Source organism: Mus musculus, chromosome 15 (assembly GCF_000001635.26).
Source record: "Mus musculus strain C57BL/6J chromosome 15, GRCm38.p6 C57BL/6J".
NCBI lineage: Eukaryota > Metazoa > Chordata > Mammalia > Rodentia > Muridae > Mus > Mus musculus.
The window spans coordinates 91,397,747-91,415,972 of record NC_000081.6 but is presented as its reverse complement, the minus strand read 5'-3'; the positions used below and the strand labels follow the sequence as shown (position 1 = coordinate 91,415,972).

General features: G+C 41.1%; 1 protein-coding gene across 1 annotated transcript in view; it reads left to right on the top strand.

Moving 5' to 3' along the window:
* Slc2a13 (solute carrier family 2 (facilitated glucose transporter), member 13) overlaps positions 1–18,226 on the top strand; it is a 305,571-nt gene that overhangs the window by 157,289 nt on the left and 130,056 nt on the right. Inside the window, exon 4 of the mRNA NM_001033633.3 lies at positions 3,756–3,864. Coding sequence (NP_001028805.2) covers positions 3,756–3,864 — 109 coding nt within the window. The remainder of the gene's footprint in view (positions 1–3,755; positions 3,865–18,226) is intronic.

The window sequence follows — 18,226 nt, the reverse complement described above, 5'->3', positions numbered from 1 at the left end:
CATTACCCGTTGTGATTACGTGTCTTTTGAAAGCTATGGTTTTAGATTTTGTTGCTGTTACACATTTCCTCCCTCTTGCTCTTGATCTGTGCGGTGGGTGCTTTTTATCCCTGTTTCCAAGTTGTTTTAGGTGCTGAGTATGTATACTAGAGGATGACCCAGTACACATAAGACCCAGAGTTGGGTTCCCCCAACGTTTCCTAGACCAGAAGTATTGCACACAAGCCTGTACTTCCTGCCACTGGGGAGGATGGATCACGAGGACCACGAACTCAAGATTGTCTGTAGCCTTAGCTAGACCCTTCCTGGCTCCAGGAAACTTTGTCTCAAAAACCACCACCATTGCAACAGACAATATAGATGGAAGTTTTTCTTAAGCCTTTTTAGATGATACCCAGGTCTATATAGAGCTGAACTTGAACAAATGTTAAGGAAAGGCCTTCTGAGGTTTTGTTTTTGTTTGTTTGTTTGGGGTTTTGATGAGTTCAGTTTCAAACCTTGTAAAAGTTTCATGTAAGACCATGACTTTTTCACTTTGGTGGTTAGGGGTTGCTGCTCTCACTGGCCCTAGATAAGTCCTGGAACCTTTTCTCTAAGTCTCTTGTGATTCTTTCCTCCCTAGTGGTGTCTCTTTTCACACATCCACTGACTCCAAATTCTCTATCCTTCTCTAAATCTCCCTCATCTCTAGTCCTAGGCTCACTCCAGCCTGCATGGCATCCACTTCTGTATCCTGAGTACCTTTCCACCTCACTAGGGACAATCTGCCTGCTCTCCCTCCCTGGGCTTAGCTTGGATTTTTTTCTGAGACACTTCACCGGGAACATAGTAAGACAGACTCCGCATCACTTGTTTCCCCCAGACTCGGGGGTTGCTTCCTATCCTGACTACTGCCCTGCAGCATAGAAGCCTCTTGCTTGTGGACTTTTTGCCTGGAGCTTGCATTTGCAGAAGTAAAGCTGATAAACCCTCATTCCATCTTAGCTGCAAGGATCAGTCATAAGCTGAGGTTTTAGGCAGTACAAACAGGGTCCTAGTATATTTTCCAGCCCTCGGATAACCATCAGCAGGCTAAGGTCACACCAGCTGGTGCAGCCACAGGAAGGGCTGCTGGTAGGACTGTCTCTTTTATCCGAGCTGCAGAGCCCATGGCAAACCTGGGCATCAGACAGGTTATGCGGCCGTGTGGTCTGAGATGTTTAAAATGAAGGAACAGAGCAAAGCCTGCTGCTCCTTCAGCATCTTCATTACTGGAGAGTATATGTGAGGGGCCTCATTCTCTGACCTTGGCAAGCTGGCCAGAAGCTTTAATGCTCACACGGAAGTTTCTGTGCTTCAAGACGCAAATGTCTGAAACAAATAAGCATAAACTTCTTGAATAAACAAATTGTATTTAAATTACAAAAACTAAATCTACTCTCCTGTTAGAGAAGCTAACCCTGTGAAATAAAGATTAATGTTTCGCTCATCTAGCCAGTCCTGGTGCCGTAGAAAACTAGGTTTTCTAGGAAATTCTCGATTTTGTTCATGCACAATCATATGTGCAGCTGTCTAACCAAATTTTTTTTTGATGAAAGACATCTAGTAGACTGAGGGAACTAGCATTGCTTATTGTTTAGAAAGTTCAAGCCAAAAGAAACTAGAAACTGTAGATTCTATAAAGAGCTAGAGAAGAAATATGTGCTAGTCAACCTCTTCATATTAAGTCGAGGGAACTTTGATGCTAATTTCTTATAATTTTTTTCCCTATGACCTTACCCGTCTATCAGTTCCTGATTCAATGTAATGCAATAGCGGAAGTACTCACAACACTTTGAATATTGTGATAAACATCATGAACAAAGATAAGGGAGTCTTTGACCTGTGAAAGGCCAAGATAAGGTTTGTGTAGTTTGATTTGGCGGTCATTAAAACTGATTCCCAATCAACAGAGTAAGTGATACTTTATGCACGTGTTTTGACTTTAGGGGGAAAGTGGGTGTCTATGTAGAGCTGTCCACAACCCTTCCTTTAGAGAAATTTATGTTTGTACAGAAGCCCATCATCCCTGAGACAGTTGATCCATTTATATTTCATCACGGCCACAATAAGATAACTGACCTTTGCATGTTTCACACAGCTTCTCTGATGGAATGAATTGTTCTCTGTCAATTTTATAGATGGCATTGGCTCAGACTACTTTGTAAATGAGTTGTCATTTTGCTGAGCATCGAGTAACGAACAATGCTCCTCAAGGCTGATTTTTATGTCTTAACATGGTCAGACAGAAATATTTTCAGTATGTCAAGCTTTGAGATCTTAATTACGTGCTTGTGGCGTCAGAATAGGCTTAGCCCATAGCATTCAGTTCTAATTAATACTCTGGCTTGACATCCCATATTGACACTTGTTATTGAGACAGTACACATTCTTTACGATTTCTGCAAACTAAATCTGTGACTCTCAGAAATAATGAGATTTGCTTGAAATTTAATTCTCTTCCCTTAGTTTAGGGTTTGGTGATGAGGCACGACCTTCAGGGAGAGTGCTTTAATTAAGCAGTCGGCATCTTGGGAATCAGGCCATCTCTTCTAACAGCAGGGATGTCCTGGACCCTGTGAGGCGTCTCTAGCCTAGCAAGGATGCCATATACAGAATGTGTTAGCTAGCACTTGAAGCAAGCCCTTCTGACAATAGAAAGTGTGCTCTGGGTCACCTTGCGAGAGGCCTCAGCGATTTTGAAGTCACAGCTATCCAAATCTCATCTAGACTGTGTCAAATCCCATTTATATTTTATTACATTTACTTATTTGGGAGTGTGTATGTGTGTGTACATTTGTGTGTGCTCGCACATACATGTGTACTTGTGTGTGGTGTAGTATGCATGCAGAGGTCAGAAGGCAATGTGGAGGCACTCTTTCTTTCCTTTTGTCATGTAGGTCCTCAGGATGGACTTGGGGTCATTGGACTTGTCACCAAGTGCCTTTACCAGTTAAGGCATCTCACTAGCCTTTGCTTTAGTATTTGAAAATAATCATTGAATGCCCCTTTAGGACCAAATCAGTTTTTAAACACTTCCACACATATGTGTGCATATGCACAATAGGTATTATTTTTATTACATTTTGATAATACTCAGTGTATCCATCACCAGAATATCAAGCCTAAATTCCTTGATGTCAGAATGGAATTCCTTCCTTCCTTCCTTCCTTCCTTCCTTCCTTCCTTCCTTCTTTCCTTCCTCCCTCCCTCCCTCCCTCCCTCCCTCCTCTCTCTATCCTCTCTCTCTCTCTCTCTCTCTCTCTCTCTCTCTCTCTCTCTCTCTCTCTCTCTCTCTCTCTTTCTTTCTTCCTTTCCTCCTTTTGTAAGAAATGCTATTTCATGTGGTTGCTTTTGCCAAGGGGGGCTTTTACTTTGTAAAGGGCCCCACATGAATATATTTTAAGTCCTATTTAATTGTGGAAAAAGTAGAAAAGCAAAAGGCATAATTAATAATTGTAACTGGAAGGAATTCAAGGAAGAATAATTGTATGACAGATTCAGTTATGTGTGTCTAAATAGTACCCATGAGTTGCTATCAGAATTCTCTGGTGTTACTTTTGAAATTACAACTAAAAACTGTTGGGTTTTAAAGGAATATATTGTTCCCAGTTTTCTTTAAAAGTCGTATTTCAAAATGTCCAGTGGTGTTAATTTCACAGAGATTTTCTATGAGGCCTAAAAGTAATGGCTATGTCTTTCTCTCTTTTTTTTCTAAAAAAAAAAATACCAAACAGCTGGACCTATAATCTGCAGAATGCTGAGTTACCCCCCAACTCGCCGAGCGTTAGTTGTGGGATGTGGCTTACAGATGTTCCAGCAACTCTCGGGCATCAACACTATCATGTACGTATTCCTGTTGGCTTTCTCTTGAAAAGACCATGAAGGAAGTATCTGCACGGGAAGGCGAAAGAGATCTCTCTCGATGCTTTGTCACAATTAGATGCAAAGATTTCTCCTTTGAGTATGTCTTTTGTTGTTGTTGATTTTTTGTTTGTTTATTTGGTTGGTTTGTTTTTTGTTTTTTTGTTTTGTTTTTCGAGACAGGGTTTCTCTGTGTAGCCCTGGCTGTCCTGGAACTCACTCTGTAGACCAGGCTGGCCTCAAACTCAGAAATCCACCTGCCTCTGCCTCCCTGCCTCTGCCTCCCAAAACTCAGCACTTGGAATTTAGAGGTAGTTTTATTGTTACTATATGCTTCATTTGATTTGTAACTATTCAACCTGGTCCTTTTTAAAGAGTCCAAGCTAATATTTGCAACTTTGTTTATTAGTCGGGAGGGGGGGGGGCACATTTCTATGCAACTGTGCATAGATTTGGGAGCACATTCTTTCCTCGACCATATTCCCGTGTTTCCCAGCCAGCTTTGGGTCTACTTTCGTTTCATCTGTATGTATTTGATTTCATGTACCTATATAAAATTTAGGACTCACAAATGGGGAAATGATGTGATCTTTGTCTTTCTGAGATTCAGTTAATTCACTTAATATGATAATCTCTGGTTGTAGCCATTTTCCTGCAAACAATATAATCTCATTATTCTTATGGCTGAACAAATTCCATTGTGTGTATAAATGATCTCTTATTTATCCATTCCTCTGTTGATGAACATCCGGGAAAGTTACATAGCCTAGCTGTTGTCCACAGTGCAATCCAGTAAGCATTGCTGTAAGGTAACTGTGCGATGTATTGACTTATAGTTCTGGGGGAGTGGTATAGTTGGGTCCTATTGTAAGTTTCGGTAAAACCTCAATGCTGACTTCTGGGATGGTGGCTGGAGTAGCTCACATTTCTCCCAGCTGTATGCAAGGGTTTTCTCATTATTGTTGTTTTTCTCATGGTTGCAATTCCAATTGTGATGTCAGGAAATGCATTCCTCTGGCTGGTAAAGTTGAGACTCTTTTCATATGTGTTGGCCATTTGTATTTCACTTTTTGAAAATTTCTGTTCATATCACCATCCCATTTGTGATTGGTCTGTCCTCCTCCTCCTCCTCCTCCTCCTCCTCCTCCTCCTCCTCTTCCTCCTCCTCTACTTTCTCCTTCTCTTCCTCTTCCTCCTCCTCCTCTTCTTCAGTTTTCTTAATTCGTTGTATATGCTAGATGCTAGTTCTTTGTCAGATATACAACTAGCAAAGCTCCTCTCCAATTCTGTATGTTCTCCCTGCACCGAACTGTTTCTTTTCCAGTGTAGAGCTTTTTAACATCATCGGGTCTCATTTGTCTGTCTTTCTTTTTGAGCCCCCACAAAATGCTTGCCTGTGCAGATACTGCCAAGCATTTCCCATACTTTTTCCTCTAGCAGTTTACAGACAAATGATCGTGTGATTTCTGTCCTTGAGTCCATTTGTGTGATTCATCATGTATTTACTTGAATTATTATTGAACCAACCATGTATCTCTGGGATGAAACTGGCCTGATTATGGGGAAATTTTTGATGTGTACTTGAATGCTTTTTGTAAGTACTGTATTGGTTATTTTTGAATCACTATAAATCAGGACAATTGTTCTGTAATTTTCTTTTCTTTTTTTCTGTCATGTCAAATTCTGAATTTAGTACTTGGGTAATATTGGCTTTGTAGAAGTGGTTTAGCGTGTCCTTTTCCTTTCTGTTTCAGAGAATAAATAGCTTTTGAAGCATTATTGTCAATTATCCTATAAAGATCTGGTTGAATTTAGCAGTAGGCATTTTTTTTTAGTTGGGAAACTTTTCTAATTCTTCAGTCTTGTTACTTTGAGATCTTCTTGGATTGTATATTTTGTGATTATTTAATTTTGGCAAATCTAGAAATGCATCCTTTTCCATTTTCCAATTTAATGAAATATAAGCTTTCAAAATATACACTAATGGTTTTCTGACTTTTACTGGCTCTGTTGTCATGTCTCCCTTTTCAGCCCTTACTTTGTGAATGCAAGCTTTCTGATTCTTTGCTCATTTGACTAAACATTGTTGACCTTGTTTATCTTATCAAAGAACCAACTCCTTTTCTCATTGACTCATGTATTGTGTCTGGTTCTTTCACTCATTCATTCATTCATTCATGCATTCATTCAATTCATTCATTTCTGCCCTAATGTTTCTTTCTTTCCATTGTCTAATTTGAGTTTTGGTTTGTTCTTGCTTTTTAAGTTCAGAAGATATATTGCTAAGCAATCAATTTAAGCTCTCTGATTTTTTTTTCCACACAGGTTCCTGTAGCTATGAACTTATTGTTATTATCTTAATATTATTCTTACTTTATTCCATAAGGCTCGGAAGGTTGTGCTTTCATTTTCACTCAATTCTAGGGATATTCTGGTACCTGTTAATTCCTCTGACCCATGGTTCACTGATACTTTTCATTCTGCAAGTTTGTCCATCGCCTGTCATTTCTCTGTTTCGTTTCTAGCTGCATTCTCTTGTAATGTTGGGTACGATATAAGAAATTGTTTCGACCATCTTGAGGATCATAAAACTTTCTATGGAACCTATGATGTGCCCATTTTTGCATTAGTTAATGTATTTCTTTTTTCATTTATATCCTGATCACTGCCCCACTCCCAATCCCCTCTCACATAGTCCATCCTCCACCCCCCTCCCCTTCTCCTCTGAGAGGCTGGAGGACAATGATGTGCCCATTTTTACACTTTTAATTTTTTTGTTATTTTACATGTATAGGTATTTTGCCTGCATGTGTGCCTATGCCCCACTTACGTGTATGGAGCCCTCAGAGACCAGAAGAGTGTGTTAAATCCCCTGCAACTGCTGTTACAGATGGTTATGAACCACCATATATGCGCTGGGAATCAAACCTAAATCCCTAGATGGCCATCCAGTGCTCTTAACTGCGGAGTCATCTCTTAAACCATTGGGTAGGCCCTTCCTGCAAATAGTACACTATCCAACTTAAAAGCAGCGGCCCCTTTAACACTAGTAACTCTTGCAAGATAAAAAAAAAGGATAATTTGGAATATGGTACATGCTAGAGTATTAGTTGGAGAGATTAAGGATGGAAGGGAAGTAGATCAACTGAGAAAACAATCAGGGTGGAGAAGATGTGTGAGAAGAGAAGGCTGGGATGCCGTCTGCATCCATCAGCAAACTTTAGAGAGTGAGAAGTCAAAGCAGAAGGTAGAGGAAAAAAGAAGAAGAAAAAGAGCTAGGAACCAAAGGGAGAAGCTGTGAACTGTGCGTAGTAATAACAGAGAGTACACAACAGGAAACTGGGTGAAGAAGCCTCAGAACTGTACAAGGGAGCCAAGCACGGCTGAGTAACCGGGCCGGGAATTATGGGAAAGCTTACACTGCCGGGGATTATGGGAAAGCTTACATTGCCGGGGATTATGGGAAAGCGTTTGCTCCTGTCTATTCAGGGCTGTGCATTATCATGCAACATAAGGTCACCAATAAGATACAATATAATGGCCATGCACATAGGGCCAGGATATAAAGGAGAAGAGATTATCTGGAGATGCAGGAAAGACAAAAACGTCCCTATTTACCACTTTTGACTACATATGTGTTGAGGGATAAGCGGACTGAATCTGCAGGCCGTTTGGTGTGCTTCATTCATTGCTAAGAACCATTTTAGACCTGGGCATCCTGTCCGGGTCTCTGAATTCATATGCCCATCAGTTCTGCTAACACACAAATCCCTGAGTACTGAAGGACTCCATAGGGGGTGGCGGTTGTTGTTGTTGTTGTTGTTGTTGTTGTTGTTGTTTGTGTGTATGTGTGTGTTGTTTCATTTTGTTTAGTTTTGTTTTTTTGTTTGTTTTGGTATTTTGGTTTTCAATTTATTTATTTTATTATTTGTTTTGAGGGGGTTGGAGTGGGAGAGAGGGAGGGAGAGAGAGAGAGCAAGAGAGAGAGAGTGAGAGAGCTCATGAAGTTTGGGAGGATCAGGGAGGAATTGGAGGAGGGGGAAACATGGTCAAAATATATTGTATGATAAAAAATTTAAGTAGGAAAAAAGAACTGTTTTGTCACAAATGTCTATAAAGGCCAATGTAAATTCACATTAAACACACTCACAGTTAAGTACAAAAGCCTTCACCACATCATCACAGAGTGATCTCACAGACAGAGAATACAGTCGTGTTTTCAGGGATATAGATCTTTTAAAAAGTCATGTCGTGGAAGTTTTTCTTCCAGGAGTTGATCAGTAGAAAAATAAGTATTCTCTAGAGTAAAATTTAGACACAGTATTTCTGTTTGAGACGGATGATATTATCCTTTAAAGTTAATTACTTTGCTTAGGTATTTAGTAATAATCTGAGAAGACTGTAATGGTTGAGATGGTTTTTAATAACAAAGATTAGCGGGCTGGCAGGATAGCTCAATGTGTAGAGGCATTTGCTGAAGAAACCAAGGAAGCCATATAAAGGAAGGAGAAGATCAATCATCCTGTGTTACCCACCCACCATATACACCTCGGCATGTATGTGCCCAGCCACCAAAAAACACCCCCAACACACACACACACGCGCGCACACACACACACACACACACACACACACACACACACTTTATAATTTAAAAAAAATTAAACAAAGATTAGGACCCAGGTTCCTAGTAGATGGCAACCTTCACATTCTTCACGAACTTGGCATTAATTGGCCACACCTGTCAGACTGCAACTTCCTTTGTTTTCAGTATTTCCTTCCACCAACATTATTTTCTTTCTTTCTTTCTTTTTTTTTTCTGGCCTTTTTGATCCTCTGAAGGGCCACACAGAGCCTCGTGTCTGGGTGTGTTCAGATTTCACTCCTCCAGCCTGCCGTCGTGCTGAGATATAGCTTTCTTCCTACACAGTTTTTGTACAGCATAGGGCTGTAACAAAGCAAAGCCCAAAGTTTCAAATAACGCAGAGGCAGTTAGCAGCCCGGTATGAATATCCTACGTGATTCCACCACCACCCTTTATTCCCTATCTATAAACATCTGTTTATTAATCTGGACAAGTTTAACAGCACAGAAAGCAAGGAAATGTGTTCCCTTTTTTTTGGTAGTTCTGTTAAGTAGAACTCACAGAGGCAATTCTAATGGATGGGTTTCGACTTATGCCAGTGTGCCTCCAAACGCTGGATATAATGACTGTCTTCACCCATTTGCAATATCCAGTGTAAATTGTGCTGACTACCGTTTGCAGTCTTTAATTATACATTTGTTTTTCTAAATCCTTTGTCTTAGAGACGAAGGGCTATGGCTGTCCTGGTTCTCCCTGTGATTTATGACTGCCATTAATACTCACAGTGCGGTTCACTCACCCTTAACTCTACGTGATAAACGCTATTATATGCTACAGAATGTATTTGACCCTTAATCCTGAAAAATAACAATACTTTTACATTACTTTAAGCAATGGTTTAAGCCATTTTAAGTGATGGTTGAACTTAGACCATGTTCACTGTGTGTGAAGCAGCTACTCAGATTCTTGAAGATGCTACTAAGATGTCCCTAGCTAGCAGCTAGAGATTTGGACACGAAAACAGTACAATAGTGCCAATAACTGGAGATTCTCTCTATACTTCTGACACTTCTATTTGGAGCCCAGGCAACTTGTAAGTCAGCGCTGTGATGATTGATGACTGCAGTGCAGAGTGTCCTCCATGATAAGTCAGCCACTCTCATGCTGTGTGTTTTCTCCTGCGCTTTCTAAACGTGTGTGTGTGTGTGTGTGTGTGTGTGTGTGTAAAATGTGTGTGTGGAGTGTGTGTTTAACTTGTGTATATGCTTTCTAACATCACTGTGTGTGTCTGTGTGTATAGTTTGTGTGTGTGTGTGTACATGTTTGTGTATGGAGTGTATATGTGTGTGTATTGTGTGTGTGTGTGTGTGTGTGTATAATGTGTGTGTGTATGCTCTCTCACATCAGTTTGTGTGTCTGTATAGAGTGTGTGTGTTTGTGTTTGAGTATGTGTGTGTGTACCTATGTGAATATGTACCTGTGTGTATATCTATGTGTATGTGTGTATGTGTACCTGTGCATGTACGTGCATATATATATATGCACATGCATGTATGCATGTGTATGTGTGTGTCTGTGCGTGCACATGTGGATGTGTAATGTGTGTGTGCAGTATGTTTGAGTAAATGTGTGTGTGCCTGTGTGTGCATGTGGGCAAGTGCATGTATATGTGCCTCTGTGTGTGCATTTGTGTTTGTTCATCTGTGTGTGTGTTTGGTACATATGGCAATGTGTGTGTGCATGTGTGTATTTTTTTCACAGTATCCTTAAGATTTAGTATATTCCATAAACTTTATTTCCAGTTTGAAATCATCTCTGAAATGTAGCTCAATAATTAAGTGTTGTGAAATTTAGCTAGAAATATTAATTATATTCCCCCTTGTTTTAAATGAAATTTTTTATTAATTCGGGGTTCAGTTCCATGGATATTTCATTATTATTTCATTATTATATTCCCCTCTGGTTTCTCTCTTCCACATGAGAAGTAAAGTAGGGTTTGCACTTCAGCAGTTGAGCCCAAACTTAATAAAAGATAGAAGTTGACATTTCTTTTTTACAAGTTTTAACTTCACCCTGAAGTCTTTGTGAATTTAAAATTTAAAATAATTTCTTTCTAACCAAGAAAATGTCACAAAACCCAAATGGGGGAGAATACAGAAAGTTCTCCCTCCAGTTTTGAACACAACCTTAGGAATATGTTTTCCTATGTTGTTTTCTGTCTCTTCTCTCTCGTGGAATGCATTATTTCTACCTCTTCGCCTGATAATTATCCTACCTCAGTCATGGAGTTAATTCCCTTCTGGAAACGATCTGTCACCTCTGCTGTTTGTCCTCATGTCTGTGTGTTGGTCTGAACATCTGACTGACATGATAGGTTGCTTTATTTTAATCCTAGAGCATATTTTCTCACCTTTAACTCTTTTGAACAGAGGACTTCTTGTTTCTCTGAACTTTACACCTGATGTTTAACTTTGGGAAGAACCAGTTTTCTAATATCATCTGATTATGTAATAATTTCAAGCATGTATATTCAAAATCGCATGTAGACTCTTCTCCTCTATGCACAGAAGAAGAGGGACAGCAGGAATACAGTCCTGGCTTCCCCACTGTACCAGAGCTATGGACTCCGTCTCATAAGCCAATGAGCGGTTTCACATGTCTCAGAAACTGAGAGGAAAACACAATGCAGAAAGTGATTAGTATAACAAAATATAACCGACCTACAGTGTTGAGAGACCTTTTGGGTTCAGACCCCATCTTAGAAAACCTGACCTAAGGTTGAACTCAAGTTAACAGACCAGTACCTAGCAGTTTTCAGGTTACCCTCCAACAAGACCTTAGTCTAACACCAGTTTCCAGGTTGCCCTCACAACAAAACCTGCATATACACCAGTTTCCAGGTTATTTCTCACCACATCTGTACCCCCGGGTTACAAGCCCGCCCCTGACACTTCACTTCCCAACAACCAACAGTCAGGAGGAGAACAGAAGTTACGTTTATGGTTTGGCTACCAGCACCAGCCAATTATGTTAAAGGCCATAATGGCCCCCCAGTCAGATATGTGCCAGGCTAGATACCCTCTTTTTGTCTCTATAAATGCTTGCCTTAACTAAGCTTAGGGCTGCCCCTCCCACCCTGTTGTGTCAGAGATGGTAGTGTGGCCCGAGCTCGAGCTTGTAATAAGGATAGCATTGCAAGATTTTGCTGAAAGGACCCAGATGTAGCTGTCTCTTGTGAGACTATGCCAGGGCCTAGCAAACACAGAAGTGGATGCTCACAGTCAGCTATTGGATGGGTCACACGGCCCCCAATGGAGGAGCTAGAGAAAGTACCCAAGGAGCTAAAGGGATCTGCAACCCTATAGGTGGAACAACATTATGAACTAACCAGTACCCCGGAGCTCTTGACTCTGGCTGCATATGTATCAAAATATGGCCTAGTTGGCCATCACTGGAAAGAGAGGCCCATTGGACTTGCAAACTTTATATGCCCCAGTACAGGGGAACGCCAGGGCCAAAAAGGGGGAGTGGGTGGTTACGGGATTGGGGGGGTGGGTATGGGGGACTTTTGGGATAGCATTGGAAATGTAAACGAGGAAAATACCTAATTTTTTTAAAAAAAGGATAACATTGGAATTGGTTCCTTGGTCTTTAGGGGTTCGCAAATGGTTCCTGGCACAACAGTGTAATTTATGCTAAACCCTAGATGTGATGCTGGTGATTTTCATCTTAGAGATTTTATGTATGACAATCGGTAAAGGAGCCACCCCTACCTACCACAAAAGCACACGTGTTCTTGTATGAATGCATCTGCCATTGAGGAAGAAGACAGATGGTAGAGAGCTACACCGTGTTCTGTGTGGGTTTGTTAATAGCTTGATCCTTCTAAAGAATAACAATCTACATTTTGAAGTGCTTATATAAACATAATCAGTCCATCTCAGACACTGGAAGATGAGAGGGTTTGTTTGTTTTTCTCCTAAAGAAGACAGAAAATTGCTCAATCCAAAATTTTAACCTTTGAATATGCTATAAGGAAAAGAAAAATCCTTTGTGGGGAAACTTACTTGGATACTTTGTCTTATGCATGTGTGTATGTATATGTGTATGCATACACATGTGTTTGTGTGTGTGTTATGTGATGTGTGTATGTGTGTGTGGGGGTGCACTTGTCTTTATAAGACAGTAAGTGTTGGATGTGTTGCTCAATCGCATCTTGCATTTGAGACAGAGTGTCTCAGTGAACCGGGAGCTCCCTGTTTCAGCTGGACTGGCCAACAGTGGGTCTCCAGAACCAACCTGTCTCCATCTTCCAGCACTAAGGCTAGAAATGAATGAGAGCATGCCCAGCTTTTAATTGTTGTGGTTCTGGAGGTAGCTGCTCAAGTCTCCATGTTTGTGTAGTCCCCACTGAACCATCTCTGAAGCCCCCTGTCTTCCATCGAAGCCGCATCTCCTCCCCTTGCTCTTCTGTTATCTAGTGAGAGAAGACAATGTGTTGGAGTGAGTGGCCACACTGAGTGAGCAGGTTTTGGTTGCCTCCATAGCTGTCCTACCTTCATCTGAAAGAGAGTTGTCTTCTTTGTATTTCCAAGAGATGATTGAGGCCTTTAGGAAACATGCTGTGGTAACAGAAGGGTTAACAGAAAGCACTTAATAAGTATCAACTGCCAGGTAATACTCTAGTGTTGTATTAACTTGACAAATACCCGCAGAAACAGCATCCCTCATTCAAATTGCTTGAGACCCAAGGTTTTTATTTTTCTTTGCATTTGAATTTTGGGGTATGTTCACATATATAAAATAAGATATGTTAGGGATAGGACCCAAATCTAAACATGAACTTCACCTTTTGTACATACTTTAAACACAACCTACAGTTATTTTTTTTTGAGATAGTAGTAATTACGTTTTCACTACAACATGTTAAGTGGTGTCTAGAATTTTCCACCTGTGGGGGCAAGTTGTGGGTTTTTTAGGATTTCAGATTTCAAACGTTTGAGCTGGGAATATTCAACCAGCACTAAAACTGCATGCATCTCGAGTATCATATGTTGCAGGCATAAAATTCTTACGTTTTCAAGCACAGTGTTGAGGCTGAGGCCTTTGCCTTATGACCTGATCTAGAGTGAAGCCAAGGCAGCTTGCTGTTTGAACGAGTCATTTATATTTGTTAATCACATTTAATTAATTGAATTTTTAAGTGAAATATTTCTGGACCTGTTCCAGTTTTGATTTGTTCTCAGCAAGCTCTCCTAGTATTAAAAACAAAACAAAACAAAATCCATAGTCAAGAAACATGGCCAAAGAAGCAGAGCCAGATAGTGGTCGATGTGGAGAAAACTAAAGGAAAGGAAGAAAAGAAAGAACATTTGTACATCCCAAGTTGCTGATTTGAAGTGGGGTGAGCTTCTCTCTACTGTTTCTGGCAGGCAGGGTGAATGGGGGAAAGCCCCTGTCTCTAAATAGCACACTAACACTAACAGACAAGGAGATGAGCATCATTCTTGGTGTCGTGATTGAAAATGTCTCTTTATCCCAGGTTTGTGAGACCGACCCGTGAAGCTCTTGAGTTCTCCTCAGGCATGCCTGCTGTGAGGAAAGGCACCAGGCCTGTGGCCATCACATGACGGCTCACAACAGAAGGGCTTCACTGCGGGATCACCAAAGTGTTCCCATCACTTCCTGTTTCCTGTGCACGTGCTGTACACTTGTTCGGGTTCTAAAAGCAGACCTCTCTGGCCAGTTCGAGGTGGGCATCTGAAAAACACCCTAGCCACTTAGAATCGGGCAAAGGCAGGAAGTGAAAATGGTCTTGGGGAAAGTAGAAAGGGAAGCTGGAGAGGCGCTTGCCCCACCTCTGGGTCCTGTGATGTGGTGCCCTCCCTTCCATGGCTGTGCGTGCATTTTGATTGGGGAGCCTGGTGTGCTTTAGCTCATACTTGGCCATAGTGCCACCACAACCTTGAAAATATTCTTGGTCAGAGCCTCTACAATAGGCCGACTGTCTGACAGCCATCTAACTATAGAAAATTCTCTCAGGGATACTGATCCTTACATTTATTTAAAATTGTTTTAAAAACAATTCTTTTATATTTTGTGGTTCAATTATAATTACATAATTTCACCCTTGCTTTTCTTTTCTCCAAACCCTCTTGTTCTTTTTCAAATTTCTGGCCTCTTTTTCATTAAATGACGTTACACACACACACACACACACACACACTCACCTAAATACATATGTACAACTTGCTCAGTATGTATGACATTAATTGTATGTATGTTTTCAGGACTGTCTATTTGGCATTGAATAGCCAATTGGTTTGCTTTCCCCTGCGGAAGACTATTTCTCCTGCTCTTGGCAATGGTTAATTACTGGTAGTTCTTTGTGTAGAGTGGAGGCCTCCTAGACTCAACACCCACCTCCATGGTATCAGTCAGTTCCTGTTGTCCTTGTCTAACTAAGGTTTGGGCTCCTGTCTAGTCATGTTGGTGAACTTCATGGGTATAGCATCTACGCCTCCTAGGAGACATAATCTCACTGTAAGCTCCTTGTTCCTCTGGCTTTTACAATCTTTCCATCTTCTCTTCCCTCTTCCACAGTGCTTCCTGAGCCTAAGGTATGGGGTTGTATTGCAGCGCCCTCTTGTTAAAACATTCCCAAAGTCGTACCTCTTGGTTCCTTCCTTCTCGGGACTTCCAAACAGTTGTTAGTCAGCCTTTCAGGTTCATGATTATGCTTCCTGTGCTGATAGAATTTCAGGATTCCGGATGTTATTAAGCTGTTCTTCACTGAGAAACACAGCCCAATAACATGTCATCCACAGCAGGGAGAAGGTGAAGAGTGACTCTTGTTAGAACACCTTCATTCATTCTGGTGAATTTATAGTTCAGTGGATGGATTAAAATAGAGAGAAGCAAATATAAGGGAATTCAATTTATACTTATTGAGAAATCCCAAGTGCCAGAGAATAGAAATCTTACAGTCTATTAAGTGTACAGCTTTAGCTTTAACTTTAGCTTTTTGCATAGAATTAGTGACTTTCTCCTCTAGATTTCTTCATAGATCCCCCACCCCACCCCAGTTTAAGGCTACCCTGGAACTCCTGTTCAGAGGAAGTTTAATGGATCTAACCAGTTATTGAAGGCTGTTTCAAGGATGGAATTTGACCCGTAGGCATGTTTTCTCTAGAGTTTGTTGACTTCCACATTAGTGTTCAGATTCCAAGAGTGAGCACTGTGTTTTGGAGCTGTTATGTATCCCTTCCCAATTCCCACGATCCCTGCTGCTGTCTATGGCTTGTTTCCCTTTGTCCTTTTATTTGTGCCACTGTCCTGAGCAATCAACTTGCAGTGAATATTCTACTTAGAACTTGCTATGTGTTCTGTTGACAGCCGGCTTGAGGTAAGCATTGACAATAAGATTTTAGGATTTAGGATTGGGACTAGGGTTCTGTTGTAATGACAGTTGCTGTGGACAATCATAATTGTTTTTCACCACTCAGTACCATCCCTTCATTTAAAAAGAAGTCATTGGGGCTAAAAGGATGAGGCTGTCATTCTGACACCTCCCAAGCACTCTTTGCTCTTCACCTTGGGATATCACTCTATAGCCCAGCATGGCCAAAAACTCATGGAAAGTCTCCTGCCTTAAGCCCCTTAGTGTTGGTATTACATAATATAACCAGCTTATTTGTTGATTTCAATGCACTGATAATAAACTCCAAGCCACCAATAATGTGTCAATGTCACATTAAAGAAAAAAAAAATCAAGATGCTCTTCTTGGTGTCATTTAACTAAGATTGAGCCAGATTTAAATTCTATTCTTCATGATCAGTGTCTCCTGTCCTCTGTGTGTTATATGAGTTGGAATCTGTACATACGTTATGAGTGGGGAGAGAGAGAGAGAGAGAGAGAGAGAGAGAGAGAGAGAGAGAGAATAAAAAGGAAGACATGACCGCTCCTAGGCATGGTGAAGGAGAAAGTTTATGGTAAATGTCACAGACAGAGACATCTTCGAGGGTCCAGAGTAGATATGAAGAGCAGATTAATCTGGGCTAATGAGAAGGGGAAGGGAGAGGGAAGAACCAGGAGACCAAGAGGCCAAAGGGACAAAAGGCCATTGCCAAAATGGCTGGATTATATAGGGAAGAGTCATTGCAGGAAGGGAAACCAGGCTCCTGGACTGGAGAAGTTTCTGGTAGGGAGTGGAGTGTGCCATCCAGGGCTGTGTAACAGGCAGGGACTGGGGGATCCTGGGAGAACCTAGTGGCCAGCATCTACTTTGAAATGGCAATAGGCATCTCAGACATTTGTCCTGGGTTTGAGAACTAACACCTAGATGCTGTCTTAGAAATGTGTTCCTGTGTCTGCCTTTGTCCATGTGACTGTATGTGGGTTGTGTAGCTGTGTGTCTGTGCAAAGAGCTTTGCCCTCTCCTTGATTCACAGTACAGATATCACATATGGAAAGAATGAGGGATACTTTACAGGAATCTTAACAGAGCTCTATAAGGAATTAACTCATTGACCTTGACTGACCCCCACTGACCCAGATTACAGACATCATTGTTTATCAATCAGTGTTCAATGTTGCATTCGAAGCTTAAAGTGGATATTAATTATTAAAGATTGCTCCCAATGTCTGTATTTGTTGCTTTTAGTAAACGATACATGGTTTTTTTCCTGGGACAGGCATGGCTGAGAACATAATTTAAGATTACAGCAGTACATTAGCTTAGGATGTAAAGGTTGATTTCATGGGAAGTTCAAGGCAAGTAAGGTTGATTGTTTTCTTATTGGCAGGTTAGGGTGGATACACACTAGGACAGCAGTCTTAGTGGGCCTCAAGCTGCATTATTTTCTTTGACTGTGAAGTCCAGTAAAAGTTGCAATCTTAGAACCTAAGAGTCATTTTCAGAATATTGCTTTGCCACACCCACTTTATAACCATTTGTAGCTAACCATGAGATTGCCTGATAATATCTTAGATGTACCTAAGGCATGTTTAATGTACCCTAGTGTGACATGTCCTAGAATATCACCAGCTATACTGTGATTTCATTAGGCAACAGAGAGACCTGGACAGGGTCAAACTTCATCTTGTTTACTGGTGAGTTAGTTACACACCTGGAGCAGATGTCTTGTCCACTCTTTTTTTTTTACTAGATATTTTCTTTATTTGCATTTCGAATCCTATCCCAAAAGTTCCCTATACCCCCCCCGCCCTGCTCCCCTACCCACCCACTCCCACTTCTTGGCCCTGGCATTTCCCTGTACTGGGGCATATAAAGTTTGTAAGACCTAGGGGCCTCTCTTCCCAATGATGGCCGACTAGGCCATCTTCTGTTACACACTCTTAAAACTCAAGTTTATGTGCTGCTGTTTGTAGAACATTTAAGTTCCAGTCGAAAGTGACAGGGAACCAACTACAGTCATTGACAAAGAAGTCAATCTTTCCAGGCAGGAAGAACAGAGGGGAAAAGAGAATGAAGCCCTTGAGGGTGATCATGGTGATGGAAATGGAGGGGGTCAGGGAGGAGATGATTCGGAACACTACGCAGTATTGGGCTAATTTAAAGTCTGTACTAGCGGGCTATGTTCTTCTTGACGGTTTAAAGACACCATCTAGTTTCTCTGTGCATATTGACTTAGAAAGGACATTTACAGAAAGGAGAGAACATCTGGAGGCCAGCCAGCTAGAGGAGACAGGAGAGGAGGGAGAGGCCATGCAGGCATGGGTTGATTGGAGCGGTAAAG